Source organism: Rhipicephalus microplus, chromosome 5 (assembly GCF_043290135.1).
Source record: "Rhipicephalus microplus isolate Deutch F79 chromosome 5, USDA_Rmic, whole genome shotgun sequence".
Taxonomy (NCBI): domain Eukaryota; kingdom Metazoa; phylum Arthropoda; class Arachnida; order Ixodida; family Ixodidae; genus Rhipicephalus; species Rhipicephalus microplus.
The window spans coordinates 142,221,125-142,236,946 of NC_134704.1; the positions used below are offsets into that span (position 1 = coordinate 142,221,125).

The following is a 15,822-nucleotide window of genomic DNA, read 5'->3' on the forward strand; positions in this document are numbered from 1 at the left end:
ATTTACACTATAGAGTATCTTTAGCTGTTTCTGACAGTACAGTTTTTTTAATCATGTATGCGAGGCTTGTGTCGCTTTACTAAATGAGCTCTACGTCGAGGCGCGACAATTGCGCCCTATGTGAAGTGATGTTGTGGCAACTTTTTAAACAAAACATGTTAAATAAAATTTTAGATATGAGCGTCATGCAAGCTCTTATTACAATGTCGTGGCACATTAGACTTCATGGCACATCTGTTTTTTTTTTTGGGGGGGGGGGGGGGGTTCGGAAATGGTACAGTCAATTCGAGATATTTATAGTCCATTTTTTAGCACGATATAGAATCTGAGGAAACTCGGCACGCACGAAATGTGACAGCTCTTTCACACCAGATCAGAGCTGCGTATGATGTCAGGTGCTTATCTGCTCCTTTCAAGCTGGGCAAAAAAAGACGCAATATCAACTTTTTCTTTCTTTTCAAAGCGTGAAAGGCAGAGCCAGCCACTCGGGCACCTCTGCTCACAGACGGGCGGAGAAGTTTTTCGCACCTGTTTGTACTTTTTGAAAGAGAGGAATACATATCGCACCCGAACAACGAACAGTTTATTTATTCATTTCAGTACGTTTATCTTTGCTTAAAGCAATGCACATGAGACAAGCATGAACTGATAGGAGCACAGTACAGGCGCTGATCCAACCTTAAATTCAGTTACGGAAAATTTAGCCCATTGATAGAGGATATACAACGTAACCAGAAGCCCTCAAGCATAGAAGCGCAGATGAACTCTGGTATATTTTTAATTACTATATAAGCAGACATAAGTTCTGGGTAAGAGAACACAAAAGACGGGATGCTGCATATGGATCACCTTTCATTCAGATGTTGAATGTCTGAATAACTTGTCTGCTATCTGCTCTTCATATTGTTACAGTATCATTATGTCTTTAAACAAGGTTGTATAGCCGTAGTTATCACCTTGGGTGGCTGCCGAAAAAATTTGGGGAGCCTGAAGCTTCACCTTTAAGAGTTGAACGCGATAGCGATATTCTTTTGCCAGTGTGTATTTCGTACACTTAAGTGTGTGTAATCTTTTCGAACTTGCTCTGCATCCACTACGTGTCATTAAGGGTGTATTAACACGTGTGTCTCCTGTAGTGCGTTAATGGTTTTAAAACAATGAAGTCACGATGATAATCTCGTGTTCTGACTGCTGATTACAATGTACGCTTGTACCACGCATTCTAACGACATTATATTGTCTTTGGTATTGTGTAGCATAAATGCAGGATGCGTGTGTTTGCAAAGAAGGAAAGTTAAATTCCCTGTATTTCTAAACAAAACACGTTATCTCTCACTGCATACACAAGCAGAGGCGTGGATGTGTAGAACACCTGCTTAACACGCAAATGACCGGGTTCGATCCCCACTCGTACCGAGAATTTCAAATATTTATTTTCATTGACTGGATTTTTCGGTCACGAAACGATGCTCACTTTTTCGCTCACTACCAGCGACGCCGACGCCGACACCGACATATTTATTTCTGCGAAACAAGCTCTTTAATGCTATCGCGTTAGAGCAGTGGCTTTGTGCCTCAAAATGAACGTTCGTGTTCGCTCAGCTGCACCTTAACGCAGTTTCGGCGGTGACCAATGTAAATTTTCGCGCGTGATGATGGCATCTGACAGGCAATGACATCCTTGAGAGAGCGTTATACTCCTGACGGTCTTGGCCACATTGATGTGGCATTGTCCCGTCACCTGCATGTGCTGCAAGTGGGTCAGGCGAAGCACTGACGTGCTTTCTGGCGTCAAGTCACGCAACAACCTGAAAGAGTGGCCACCATAGTTCGCCGCTCACTGTCACCAGAGTCTCCGCGCAGCTGCACAGATGGACATCTTGATGAGTTCCCGCAAACACATCCACCTACGCTTGCTTGAATACACTGAGCCAGAAAAGTGATTATAGAGGCCAGTCCCCACATCTTCGCACATAAATTTTACTGTCTCCTCCAAAAGCAAGCCGTAAGTTGCCCGTGCGGCTGGTCAAAAATATCATCGCACAATTGAGTATGCGCCACAAGGATACATCCCACCACTCATCACTGGGTCACGATTAAATAGGGTGAAGAATGTTACACCAAAAACAAAGGGATGCGAAGCGACGGCAATGCTCGCCGTCCTTTAGAACGAAGACAGCATCACACTTTTTTCTAATGACTTATCATGCAATCTTCAAACTGAAACCACGCTTTCTGAAGCACTGCCTGACTTGTGGTGTTTCTAGCAGTTTTACAACACACAGTTTGCCCACTCTATTTAGATATACCCCAGAGGATATTCTTTGACGAATAAGCTACGGAGCTTTAACACCGCACAGGACGATGCGAGAAAATATTGTCGGTGTCACGTGATATCATCACTACGTCCGTTGAAAAAATCACACAGAAGCAATGTTAAGCACTTAAATTAATGATTACGGTGATTGAATCTTCATGTCATCGTGAATACTTACGATGTCCAAGACTCTCCATTACAGAGATACCACAGTTTTTGTAATCGGAATAAATGACGTGACCTTCTTTTCGAGTGCTGGGATCTGTATGTTGAGAAACCAGCAAATGTATGAGAAAACGAAAAGATTACAACTCCTCAGTTTTTTGTATGACATTTTCATCGCTTGTGTAGGCAGAGTATAATGAGTTCAATACGATACAGCACATAATTAAGAACGGGTCAACGCGTTTGTTAAAGTATCACCTACATCAATGAATGATCAGTTATGCTTCCAGCTCTTCTCGTTTTCAGCGAGAGGTGTGGGCCGTACATCTGCAGGCTATGGGAATGGGCACAAGTGACCCACTACAGAGATGATATAGAGATGAAAAAGTGGAAAGTGTGGCGCGAAATGCCTTAGCATATGCCCAGGAATCCATCGGCTAGACGTGGCCAAAAATGGCTAGGCCTGGTTGGCACGGCCATGATAACCCGTCTTGGTTTGGCCCGTTACAGTGGAGTAATGAACATCACAGACGGACGCCTACAGTCAGTGGATCCAGCCTCTTTTTCGGAGAGACCCTGGTCGTAGGAGAGTAACTTAGGAACTGATCGTTGAAGTAACTTAGAAACGGAACAAATCAGAGACTATAACATTAATCTTGATTGATTACAAGGAACATGACACCATTTAATGAGAGCGAAATCAGTAATATACCAAACATTATAACATGTTTGAGGGGTTTTTTCGCTCTTTTAACCAAGTTCTCTATGGTGAAGAGAAAACTGTCACTTCAATTTAGCATGCTATAATAGATGAGTCCAAAAAGGTAATATAGTTAAACAAAAAAAGTTGTCATACCTGAGTCGACCATTGTAATAATTGCGTCTGGTGTGTCACCTCCCGTGTATTTCACCGTGACTTGTTTCCTGCAAACATGAAAGTGATATTTATCAATGGCGAAATCTTTCTGTATTTGTGCCTTACCTCACAATCACCTACCGCTGGAGATCTTGAATAGCTTACTGAAACTATTACATTCATGCTTTTAGTAAATCATTTTTGATAACAGATGACGCAGCGGCTGAAGCTTTTTGATGTATATACAAAAAAAACTAAAACTAGTTTCATAGCACTGCTAAGAACTATGTGTGATACAAACCGATAGTTACGAGTGATTATTGTAAACTTGCGTCAGCTACTAATCATTTATTGGAGTGTTTCATGACCAAACCTCGATTCGCGCAATCTCTAATAACTACTACCCAAAGTTGATTGAACAAAGCCAGATGACATACATTCTGCAAAATGTCTAAAGGAGGCTCACTTCCTTTAATTCTTGTTTAGCGAGTCTTGTACGTACGACCTAAGCATTAGCGACTTGTTTCGAGCCTAATATGAACCAAACACTACAAATGTTGCAGTGCGCCGAGGCGTTGCTAGAGATACTGCAGGAATTTATTTCTTTCGGGCACACCTAAGCAATGATTGCAGGAATGCCTGAAGGCTGAACGCGCATTCATGACGTTTCGAAGCCACGAACATTCTGTAGTTTCGAACGTGACGGCGCACCTGTAGGCGTGCGCCGATAAATCGATGGCCTCAGCGGACATACTCAGTTAAAATGACAAAACATAAAACATTGTGGACCTACGTACATTTGATTAGCTTTATTATGTAGTAGAGCTATCCTTGTGCTACCTATGACTGATATGCCTGTCACTCACATTCGCAATACAACCTCAGAAGGTGTTCCAAGACGTTCATCGATGAATTATGTGCCGTAGGTCATATAATATGCATACGAAATTTTCAAAAGCAGAACATTTCTTATTCGCACAATGGGACGCATCAGCTTGGGTGGCGGCGCCATGCACATTCCCACTGCGCATGATCGCGTCTGGTGCCGCATGCTGGCACCTCGTGCTGGTCCAGGACTGTCGCTCGCCTACTCCTCTCTCCCCTTCCAAGATCGACGCAGGCAGCTTCTCCTAGTAAAAGAAAATGGCCGCGTATTTGCATGTAATCTGCAAATGTCGTAGAAAAACGATAGTCTTGCGTGTGGAGAGAATGAACAAAATATTATTTGGTGTTCTGCGCAAGAAAATCTGTGAATGGTATTCCGAAGGCGCTGCGTTGGAGTGCCTCGAGCGTTCAGCGGAGGCGAACGAGCACATCACGACACGTCACACGTGAGACATGAGCGCCATTTGGCAGTCTTCTTGGAAAACGAAGCGCGCGGCCCTGAGACGGGCATGCGCGCCCGTCTCAGAGGTGATAAGACGTAGAACGCAAAGCGACAGATAGGGGCCACCGCCGTCTCGTCTTAACAAAGCGTTGGGAACACTCGCCTTTTTGTGCAAGCGTTGCGTGGTCAGTGCAGCGCGATAGGCGCTATGGTCCTTAAAATTACTTATGTATGCATTTTCTAGTAAAAGACGCACATGCAGAATATATGCGTGTTGTTATGGTGCCCCAGATATGCGCAATAACCGCTTTGCTATTGACAACTGCACAAGTATGAACGTTAAATATTGAGAAACATTGGTGGGCACTGCCACTGGAGTAGGCCGTTTCAAGTACCTAGTGCCGATAATGGTGGACAAAGAGACAAAGGTACAGCCAGACAGACAGACAGACAGACAGACCAAAACTTTTGCGTCGAAGGTCTTGACTCGAGTAGACGCGATGGAAGCAACTGTACCTTAAACCAGTAATGGGGCACTACCTAACATATGCGTCCCACCACTCGTTGAAGGCAACCTTTCTCCTTAACTCACTAAGTAAGAATAGTAAAGACGAAATAACAATCAAGCATTCTCAAGCCATAACCAATTACGCAACATTCACACGATGCTCTTATCACTCTGAGACCTATTTACTCGAATTCCCCGCGTGGGAATAAGCGGATCGCATTTTCTTTCAAACACCTGACTGTTTACATTGAGAGATACAATTGAGGTTGTAGCGGGCGTACGACGCTACATTTGATTGATTTTGTGGGGCTTAACGTCCTAAACCACTATTTGATTATGAGAGACGCCGTAGTGGAGGGTTCCAGAAATTTTGACCACCTGGGGTTCTTTGTACGACGCTACATTTAAGCACACAAGACATGGGCTCAACCATTTACTTGTAAGTTTCTTCGCGTTCAATGCCTCAAACTTGTTATTTAAATATTCACATTACGGTTTGGCAAAAACACCCACTAAACAAACTTCACTGAACACTGTCAAGCTGGGACGAAAATATCCTTTTTCCCATTATCAAGGCTCAGTAACACTTATATTTAACGTCCAACCGGACATTGCTTCGTGCGCAAAGGCTGATGTACTCCTGGTTGCTGTAAAATTATTGCTATTAAATTATCAAGAGCGCCAACAGTAATTGATATTAAGAGAGAGGGAATACTTTATTCGCAGGATCTTGCGTGCAGGTAGTAGCATAAGTAGATATACGTCCCCACGCATGCTTGTATTCCTGTTTTCACGTAACCATCACGTTAACCGTGTGCTATGCCGGCAGCTCGGACATTCCCTACTATTTCACAGTTTATGATTACTTGAATACTCAACGCGAACAGGACAGTTAATTAAGAAACTAATGCTACCACTCATGGTATGGTAGAACTAATTAGTTCCTCAAGCATAATAGACAAGGTGCCTTAGGAATGGTCAGAAGCTTGGGACACTGCTGTTATGCCACTACCGTCACTATACCACTTGTATTGCTATATTTTTACAGAAAAAGCTGTTAGAAGATCACCACTCGGGTCTAGCGCAGAGCCGTAGTTGCCCGCCACCGCCGCCACCGCTTTTACGCCTGAGAGTCCACACTGAACGTCAATGCCTCTGCAAAGGCAATCTGTGTGAAGGCCAGCAATCGAGCCAGCCTGACACGATCGACTCAACAACGTCATCAAGCGGTGGCGCCGGTTCGTCACGCAACGCACAGCGATTTCCCTCAGCCCACGAGCCCGTTGAAGCATTAGGCGCCTTCCAGTCTCGAGTCTTACGCAATGCGTGGGAACGTCACTCGTCCTTGGCGGCAACCACGCGCAGCGGCTCCGGATTTCATGAGCATGACACGGCCCAGAGGTGGGCCCCATTGGAGGATTATGACATTACGGCCAGCGGCGCTTCTGGTTGGACGTTGGTGACTCAATGGATCTACCCGGTGCCTATAAAAATAGCCCTGCGGTGCGTCGCCAGCAGTGGACCTATGTGTCAGAGAAGCCTCTCGTCGGTTCGAGTTCTTTCAGTATCGGCGCGGCCAGTGTCCTTGTAAGCGGCGAGTTTCGTGGCGCCCTTCGTAACCTCGTCGGCGGTGCGCTTCGTAACAGCAGTTGACTTATGCGGCAGAGAGAAGCCGATGAATGCGTGCGAGAGAAGACATCTCGGCTCTTCGAGTCCCTAAGCTGTCGGCCCCTGTGCCGACTTTGTAACGTCTCTATTTCTATGCTGTACATAAACCTTGCCTTAACTCACCGTCGTCTCGCCCGCTCGTCTATCAGCTCTGCGCAGAAGCGGTCGAGAGCTGAGTAACACACGCTACCAAACGGCTGGTGACCTTGGCGGCGGAGTTCGAAGCAGTGGCGCCTTCGGAACCATGTTGGCGTAGCGCATTCGTAACACCACCCATATCCACATCATGCGAAAAATATATATATATTATCAACAATACAGCGGGGCCTGAACTAAAACCCGCTGGGTGCCAGCCCATTATTCTACCACTGACCTACACCGGTGCTTGGGAGTTACTGTCAAAGTTGCATTAGGCAGGCTTGATGTCGGCAGTAGTAAGCGGTTCGTGAATCTTAAACGAAAAGAAAAGTGAGCCCCATAACTATCTTTCAGGGGGAGAACACCTAAACAGTAGCTCACGATGGGTGAGGGTGTAAGTAGGGATCAAAAGGATAGGATTGAAAGGTATAGAGATAGAGAGCGGAAGAGAGCGAGGCGCAGGGATAGCCACATACGGAAATATTGAGAAGATAGGAAAGATGGACACGGTCGCAGGAGTCCGAGGACGGGGCTCCACTCGGCGAGTGTTCTTGTCGGCGTCAGGAGATTGCGTAGGGCGAGCCAGTCGGTCAGAGCTGCGCTGTCACCGGAGATCGCGGGGGCACAACCGGTCGGCACGAAATCCAACGAGCGAGTCCACTTGATGTCGGGAAAGCAATCGCGTTAATACGGCTTGTAAAGCGTTTTAACACAGCGAAAGAACAAGCAGCCATCGCACAATCCGAATAGCGTATAACGAGTGCGTCGTTCAATGCTCTAACCCATTACAAAAGTTTTTTTTTCTTCAGCTAATACCTGTAGCGCTTACCCACTTCAGGCATAATTCCTCATCATCTTCAGCCACTACATGAACAATTGGCCCAAAATTTCTTGCAATAGTTTAGCGGATACCACGCTTCTGAGAAGAATTACGACAAATAGCATGGCGAATGCTGGCCTACTACCCAAAACATTTTATTGTTGCCGTAGTGGGCATCAAGTAAGTGTGTTTGCCGTAGTTATTTAATGAGTGCAATGAAAAACTACGCAAGGTATAAGCCTCCGGTCGATGTCAATCAGCTCATCGGTTTGAGCATCATCGTTTGTGTCAAGCTCGTCAGAGTGATCGACAGACGCTGTTACCTCGTGACCAAGAAAAAAGGCCCTCATCAATGTTTTGTCGTAAAATATATACAGTCAGAATGATCACATGACTACCGTGATAACATGATAAAGAAAACCAAGATAGCGCGTGGCTTGGCACTTGTCTCTGGAGCAGGCGGCCACGGAATGCAGCAGGATGACGTCACATCTTCCCCGTTTTATAAGCATCGTGGGCCTGCCAAAAGAGGGAAGCATTTCAGAAATTAATAATCAATACCAAGTATTTTCGGAGCTCGCATGACGCGCCCATATCGCGTCGTTCTTTGCTCCGGACTTGAAGTTTTGTTCGATGAACGAGGCTCTTGGATCTCAGATGACTTGGTAGCTACATTGTCTTTGTCCATCGCGTCTGTTGGCTCGCCGTTTCGTGGATGCTGCTCCTTCCTTACGGGGCTTGTTTCTCCACCATGTGGGAGAAGGAAAAGATGATGCCTGTTTCTGCGTACGGTTTTTCCTTCAGTTTGAACCCAGTAGGATCTCGGTGTTTTAGAAGGACGAAGGACCGTGCCCACGGTGCCTCTGTCTTTGAGCCATACTTGAGTGCCTGCGGATAGACAGGGAAGATGTCTCGCAGCAAGACGTTTGTCAAAATGCATCTTTTGTTTTTGTCTGTGTTTTTCGTCTTGCTCTTTCCAAGAAGCCTTTACTACTTCTGGCTTTAGCGCGGGTGGCATGCAGGATACTTTTGAGCGTAAACGGCGGCTCATTAGCAGCTGCGCTGGACTATAGCCTGTTGGACCCGGCGCGTTTCTATAGTTCAGCAATGTGATGTAGGGGTCCTCTGCCTTCTTCAAAAGTCTTTTGAGAGTCCCTACCATGCGCTCAGCTTCCCCGTTAGCTTGACGGTAACGAGGACTTGTTGTGACAAGCCTAAAGCTGTAGTTTCTTGCAAAATCAGCAAACCTGAATGAGATGAAATGTGGTCCGTTGTCTGATATTACCGTTTGCGGTATCCCATATCTGGCAAAGCAGCTTTTCAGGTGCTGGATGATCGCCTTCGACGACGTTCCTCGATCCAGCAGGGCCAGCTCAGGATACTTGGAGTGATAATCAACTACGGCAAGATAGACAGCTCCTTTCATCTCAAATAAATCAATTCCAATTTTCTGCCATGGCAGCTCGGTTGTTTCCGATGGAATCGTTGGTTCGGAAAATTTGGTACGTTCTGTGGCGCATGCTTGGCAGTTGGCCATGGTTTGCGCAATGTCTTTGCTAATTCCTGGCCACCAGAGAGATTCTTTAGCGCTCGCGCGGCAGCGTGCAATTCCCTCATGTCCCTCGTGAACCCTCCGAAGCATTTCTTTCCGCAGCGCTCGTCGAATCACCAGCCTTGAGTCCTTCGAAAGCAGCTGCTTGCATACCGTGATGTTACCACGATGCGCCCAGAATGGCTTGAGAAGTTGTGGTGTGTAGTGCTTAGCGGGCCAACCTTGCATACAAGCTTCGGGCAACGACGCACATTCGGGGTCGTTTGCTTGCTTTGAGCGTATGCATTTGAGCATGTTGTCAGAGAACGCGTACTGAACGGCTCCCTCCACGTGAGCCGAAACATCTACTTCAGACAACTCTCCGACCGAAAGCGCAGTGTTCATCACTCTCGCGCGAGAAAGTGTGTCCGCCGTAGCAGTGCTTTTCCCCGGGACGTGTGTTAGCGTGAACGAGCACCGCATAAGACGCATTCTGAACCTTTGAATTCTTGGCGGTAGAGAATCAAGAGGATCTCCACCCAGTAGCGGGAGGAGAGGCTTGTGATCCGTCTCAAATAGGAACGTGAGGCCTCTTAGGAATTCATCGAAGCGTTCCGCAGCCCAAGTTAAACTAATGCTGCTTTTTCGATCTGTGAATACCTCTGCTCTGTTTTTGTGAGCGATCTGGAGGCATATGCAACAGGACGTCTCTCACCAGATGGCTGATCCTGGAGGAGTACTGCGCCAGCCCCTCGTGAAGACGCGTCTGCCGATACAATTGTCGAGTACCGGGGGTTGTATCTCACCAGGCATCTGTCTGAGCTGAGAGTGGTCTTGATCTTCTCAAAAGCTGTTTCTTGTTGAGGTCCCCAAAACCAGTCGCTGTCCTTGTTGAGGAGGCTGCGTAAAGGAGCAGACATTGAAGCTGCATCAGGTAAAAACCTTGCGAGATGGTTCATCATACCTAACAAGGATTGAACCTCAGCAACGTTTTGGGGTCTGGGCAATTGCTTGATTGCTCCAACTTTCTCGGGGTCTGGACGCACGCCGTTGGCATCGAAGATCATCCCCAAGAATGCTACCTGTTTAACTGAGAAACAACACTTTTCCTTGTTGAGAGTTACGCCTGCTTGTTGAAGTCGTTCGAGGACGTTACAAAGCCGTTTGTCGTGTTCCACTTGGTTTTTGCCGTACATCATAATGTCATCCATGTAGATCAGTACGCCATCTAGGCCTTCAAGGACTTGCGAGAACTTTCTTTGAAAAATTTCAGGTGCGGATGTAATCCCGAACGGCAACCTGCGGTAACACTACCGCCCGTACGGCGTAATGAACGTCGTGAGCTTTTGACATTCCTCGGAAAGCCTGATCTGGTAGAAACCAGAATGCGCGTCTAGTTTAGAGAAGACTTTGGCTTCCTGGAAGCTTTCCATAACTTGCTCAATTATTGGCAGTAGATGACGCTCTCGTCTGATGAACTGGTTCAATTGAGTTAAGTCAACGCAGATCCTTACTGCTCCAGACGGCTTCATTACAGGAACCATAGGCGCGCACCATTCTGTCGGTTCTTCAACCTTCTGTATCATTCCTTCTCGTTCTAGCCTGTCCAGTTCTCCTTTGGCTTTTTGTTTTATGGGAATAGGAACCCGTCGCGGTGTAGACAGACTGTACGGGATTGCATGTGGCACAAAGCGTATGGTGTGTTCTCCCGATATGGTACCCGTGTCTTGGAATATCTTGGCATACTTGCTTCCGATATTGTCAGCAGTGTCTAATTCATCTAGGAAGCAAACGATTCCCAGAGCTTTTATGGCTGGTAGTCCCAACAAGGGCGTGCGCAAGTTCTGCACGACGTAAATGCTTTGTTGTGAGCAGCTCTCTTTCCAAGATATTTTAGCGTCAAACTTTCCGGTCGTACGGATGCTAGTATTGCTAGGTCTTTTAAGATCGGCTGCGTTTTCCAGAGAAGGCGGAAGAAAAGGATAATTTTAACCGATGACTGTCATTTCGGCTCCCGTATCTACTTTCATGCGGAGCGTCTGATCGTTTATCTTTACCGTCACGAAATGCTCAGATTATGTGTTCGCACACTGCTCGACGTGCCTACAAACTTGCCATCAGCTTCGGCGATGCTATCGAGATTTGTGTCTCTTTGCTTCTTTTTTCGGCATGCCTTTGCATAGTGGCCCAACTTCCGGCAAAATCTGCACGTTTCTTTTTGCGCTGGACACTTGTTTCGCGGGTGAAATGGTCCGGCACAATAACTGCAGTTATTTTGATGATAAGTGGACTTCTGACAGCGAGTAAACGTGCTCTTTTCAGCGGCTTTCTTGGGCTTTACTGCGGCGACGCAAGCTTCTGGGACTGTGCCCTCATGCTCTTTTAGTTCTGCTTGCTGTTGCTTTACGGTTTCGCTCGTGCGCGCTCTTGCCAAAGCAGTGGTGATCGTTAGCTTGGGGTCCATCTGCAGTTCTTCCGAAAGAACCTGGTCCCATAGTCCTACTACGAAGCGGTCTCTTATTAGGCGTTCCTTCATGCCTGCGAACTCGCATCTGTCGGCTAACTTGCTAAGCTCGGTTGCGAGCTGGTCTATTGTTTCTACCAGTTGTTGGCGGCGTAGATTGAAGCGAGCACTTTCGTAGACTATGTTCTTGGTGTGGACAAAGTAGTCGTTAAATTTAGACTTTACGAGCTTGAAGTCCTCCATTTCCTCGTCTTTCACGTTTAGCGACCTAAGAATCTCCCTCGACTTTTTTCCCATAGTATAGAGAAGAGTCCTTACTTGAACTTCGTCTTTTTTCTCATGTAGCCCAGACGCGAATCTGTAGTCGTCAAATTCGTCCATCCAGGCGGGCCAGTCCGCTGCATTCTGGAAGTCGAAGGGCTTAGGAGGCTTGATTACCGCCATTCTGAAAGGTTGTCGCCGATACGGCTTGTTCTCGTAGACGCAGCTGCCAGTCGCTCGCTTGTTGACGGGGCCATTGAAGTGCTAGTTGGCTACATTGGAATCACTTCTGACACCATGTTAAGCTCGTCAGAGCGATCGACAGACGCTCGTTACCCCGTGACCAAGAAAAAAGGCCCTCTTTAATGTTTCGTCGTGAAATATATACAGTCAGAATGATCACATGACTCCCGTGATAACCGGATAAAGGAAACCAAGGTAGCGCGTGTCTTGGCGCTTGTTTCTGTAGCAGGCGGCCACGGAATGCAGCAGGATGACGTCACAGTTTGGTTTGGTTGGGCCGTGATCCAGGCTTGTTTCGTTTGGCGCAGTCGCATTTGGATTCAGCCACAGGAGCGTTTTTACCGCTGTAACAAATTTCTTACGAGAATTTAAAAGAATAGAGTGCTGAAAATAAATAACTTCAGTTGTTTTATGTATATCTTTTTTCTTGTTTTGTGTGTTTATTATGTTTTTTTTTCATTTTTTGTTTTTTTCTTTAGGGATCTAAAACCTTTATATTATTACCTATATTACCTAATGAATCCAATCCTCCCTTTCAAGAAGTGAATTAAGTTAAAAAGCAAGGCACCGTCCCATTCATGGCCTATCCCCCAAGGTGGGTTGCACCAAGTTGTTGAGGAACCAACCAACCAACCAACCAGGCTCCGTCTTGCGCACCGTCTGTACCTGTACTGTGAAGCTCGACTCTGAAGAAGCTGCCCGCGCTCAGGATCGCGTGGCAGTATCCTCATTGCTCTTTCAGAGTCCGTTATTTTCGGTAACAGTATCGGTCTTTCTCAGCTGAAGAGAGTCATTCGATCTTGATGTCATTTTCTTCCAGCCAAGGGCACTTCCCTTGGTTATCTTCCCCTCCCGCCAAGGATTGGCCGATAGACTACTTGTTACGCAGTGGGGCGAGCAGTGCCCCTGTGGCTCTGGTACCTACAGATGGGGGCAATATTCCAATGAAGAAACCAAAGGTGATTTAGGTGGAGCTTAGAAAAGTCACTTCGCATTTCCAGGAGATCACTGAGGTCCGCCGATTCCGTCGCGGAAGCATCCTGTGCTGTTCAGCAGATCAGGATTGCATTCGTGGGCTCCTGAAACGTTCTGAATTCGCAGCGCATCCGGTTAGCCCGTTTATTCTGGCACACCTCGCATGCTCTAAAGGATTAGTCCGCGGTGTAGACACAAACCTGACACTTAAAGAAGTGCTCGATTTGTTTGCTCGAATTTCAGTGTACAGGTGCACCCGTACAATTGCCAACATTAAATCCCCAACGGAATTGGTGATAGCGACCTTTTTAGGAACAGTCCGACCTTCCGAAATTAAGGCATGGTCACTGATCTATAAGGTAGAGCCACTTTCCCCCAAAACCCTGCACTGTTTGAAATGTTGACGATATGGACATAGCGTCAGAGGGTGCCGATCAGTTCTTAGATGACGTGAGTGTAGTGAAAATCATGACATCCGCAAGAGGCAAGAGCAGCTCTGAGAAGGAGTGGTGCTGCTTATGTAATGGGGTGCACCCTGCCGACTGTGCAGACTGTGCAGTAAAAGACAGTGAGCTTACTATATTGGACGTCGTAGAACGCAAGTGGTGCTCTCGGAGAGAAGCTGTTGCAAAAATGCAGGAGAGTTGCAAAGGATATGCAGGTGTTGCAGCACGTAATACAACTACCATGGATGCTTCTCTCGCAACATCCATCTCAGAGGCCATAGAAAAGGCTACAGAAAAGGCAATGGAACGCCTCGCAAACAACCTTTTTGAAGGTTTGGCACAATTGGCTTCGAATCAACTGTCTCAAATTCTTAGTGTAGCATATACGAACGATCTGGATCCTCAGGCATCAGTGGTATTGAAGCGTACGGAGATAGACAGTGCGACGAAATGACAGCGATAGGTTTCTCCTGAGACAGGGACTTCCAAAACGGCGGAAGACGGTGATCTACGGATGATTCGGAAGCAGGTGCAGATATGGATACGGACTCTCATAAGGCTCTGAAGTGAACCTGATCTCCCCAATCAAAAAATTCTTCGCATAATTTAAAGTCTAAAAAGTATCTGTCCAAAAAAGAATAATTTGAGAACATGTCTAAGACAGACTTTTTGCGAAAGGAAATTATGGACCAAGCAGTTTCTGCTACGGTTCTGTCATCAAAATATGTTCACTAACCATATTACAGTGAAATGGCAGATCAATATTTTCTCCAGCCAAAAACCTATCATACCTTTCTTCACAACTTTCCCCGAATATTATATCACTGCAAGAAACCTGGCTTTCAACCGGCCAAAAGTTTTACCTAAACAAGTATCGCCTGTTTCGATTGGACCGACCTAGCAGAGGTGGTGGGCTTGCTGTGTTGATAGCAACTAAGTTTAGTCACAAAGCTATGATCTCTTATCGATGTATGACTCCAGATTGTGAAATTTTGATAGTACACACAATATTGCCTGACAGTTTTCTCTTGTCGTTTGTAAATGCATATTTCCCAACCGGGGTGCAAGAGACACGAAGTCTAGACAATATGTTCTCTGCCTGCAGAAATGATATATTAATCACTGGAGACTTCAATTCACGTCATGTGGCGTGGGGTTTCAAAACAGATTTATGCGAAAAACGCTTGTGGAAATAGGCTATTGACAAGAATTTAGCTTGTTTAAATTCGCAGTCTGCTACTTATGTACGAGGCCTCTGTAAATCTGTAATTGACTAGACATTTTCAAGCTCATCTCTAAATATATGTTCATGGCAAGCTAGATTATGCTACTAACAGTGACCACTTGCCTATTAGTTTTGTACTCAACTTTGCGAGAATACTTGTCACCTAAAAGGCCGGCTCATTCCAGAACTATAGAAAATTAGAAAAAGACTTGAGGGATACTCTTCACCGCCACAAGGACACGCAAGGTGACATTAGGGCTATGAGTTTGTGTGCAGTGTTAAAAAGATCAGTAAGAGACACAGCTTTTAAATAAAACTTGGCCACAAGAGGTTCCTTTAGTCCATGGTGAACTGAAGAGTGCACGAGGAGCTATAGAAAACGAAAAGCTGCATGGAAACAAGTGGTGCTCAACCAATGTCCAAAAAATAAGTGTGATTATAAATTCGCAGCAGTACACCTCAAACGCACAGTAAGTACAGCAAGAGATGACTATAATATGAAACGATATGATTATCTTTTTAGGGCTAAAAACAAAAAAGCGCGCTTCAGATTTTTAAGATCGCAAAAGATGTTACCACCCGCTGAAAATATTGCGAAAGGGCTCCAAGATAGATTTATGCCAATCATACCACTGTATATTGTAAACCCAATGGTGGGCGAGGATTTCAAGAAGGTTACTTTAGGTGCGCTGGCAGAGATAATGAGGCACTTATCTCCTTCAGCACCTGCAACAGACGGGGCAACAAATGCAACGATAAAAGTAATATTCGACATTTATCCAAATGAAGTACTTAATCTGGTGAATTTTTTTTTGACAAAAGCTTGGATACCTGCGGAATGGAAGCTGTCTAAAGTAATTTCACTTCTTAAAAGCAGG

At 45.9% G+C, this 15,822-nt stretch overlaps 1 protein-coding gene across 2 annotated transcripts in view; it reads right to left on the bottom strand.

The window, feature by feature from the left end:
- LOC119173359 (uncharacterized) overlaps positions 1-15,822 on the bottom strand; it is a 45,868-nt gene that overhangs the window by 617 nt on the left and 29,429 nt on the right. The window contains exons 1-3 of one of the 2 annotated variants that reach the window (XM_075894417.1): positions 12,113-12,386; positions 3,339-3,406; positions 2,496-2,579 (exon numbers count right to left, since the gene is read on the bottom strand). In XM_075894417.1, the coding sequence (XP_075750532.1) occupies positions 2,496-2,579; positions 3,339-3,406; positions 12,113-12,198 (238 nt within the window). In that variant the 5' untranslated portion in view covers positions 12,199-12,386. Of the gene's footprint in view, positions 1-2,495; positions 2,580-3,338; positions 3,407-12,112; positions 12,387-15,822 lie in introns of those variants that run through there. The other variant, XM_037424212.2, reaches the window with a different exon arrangement.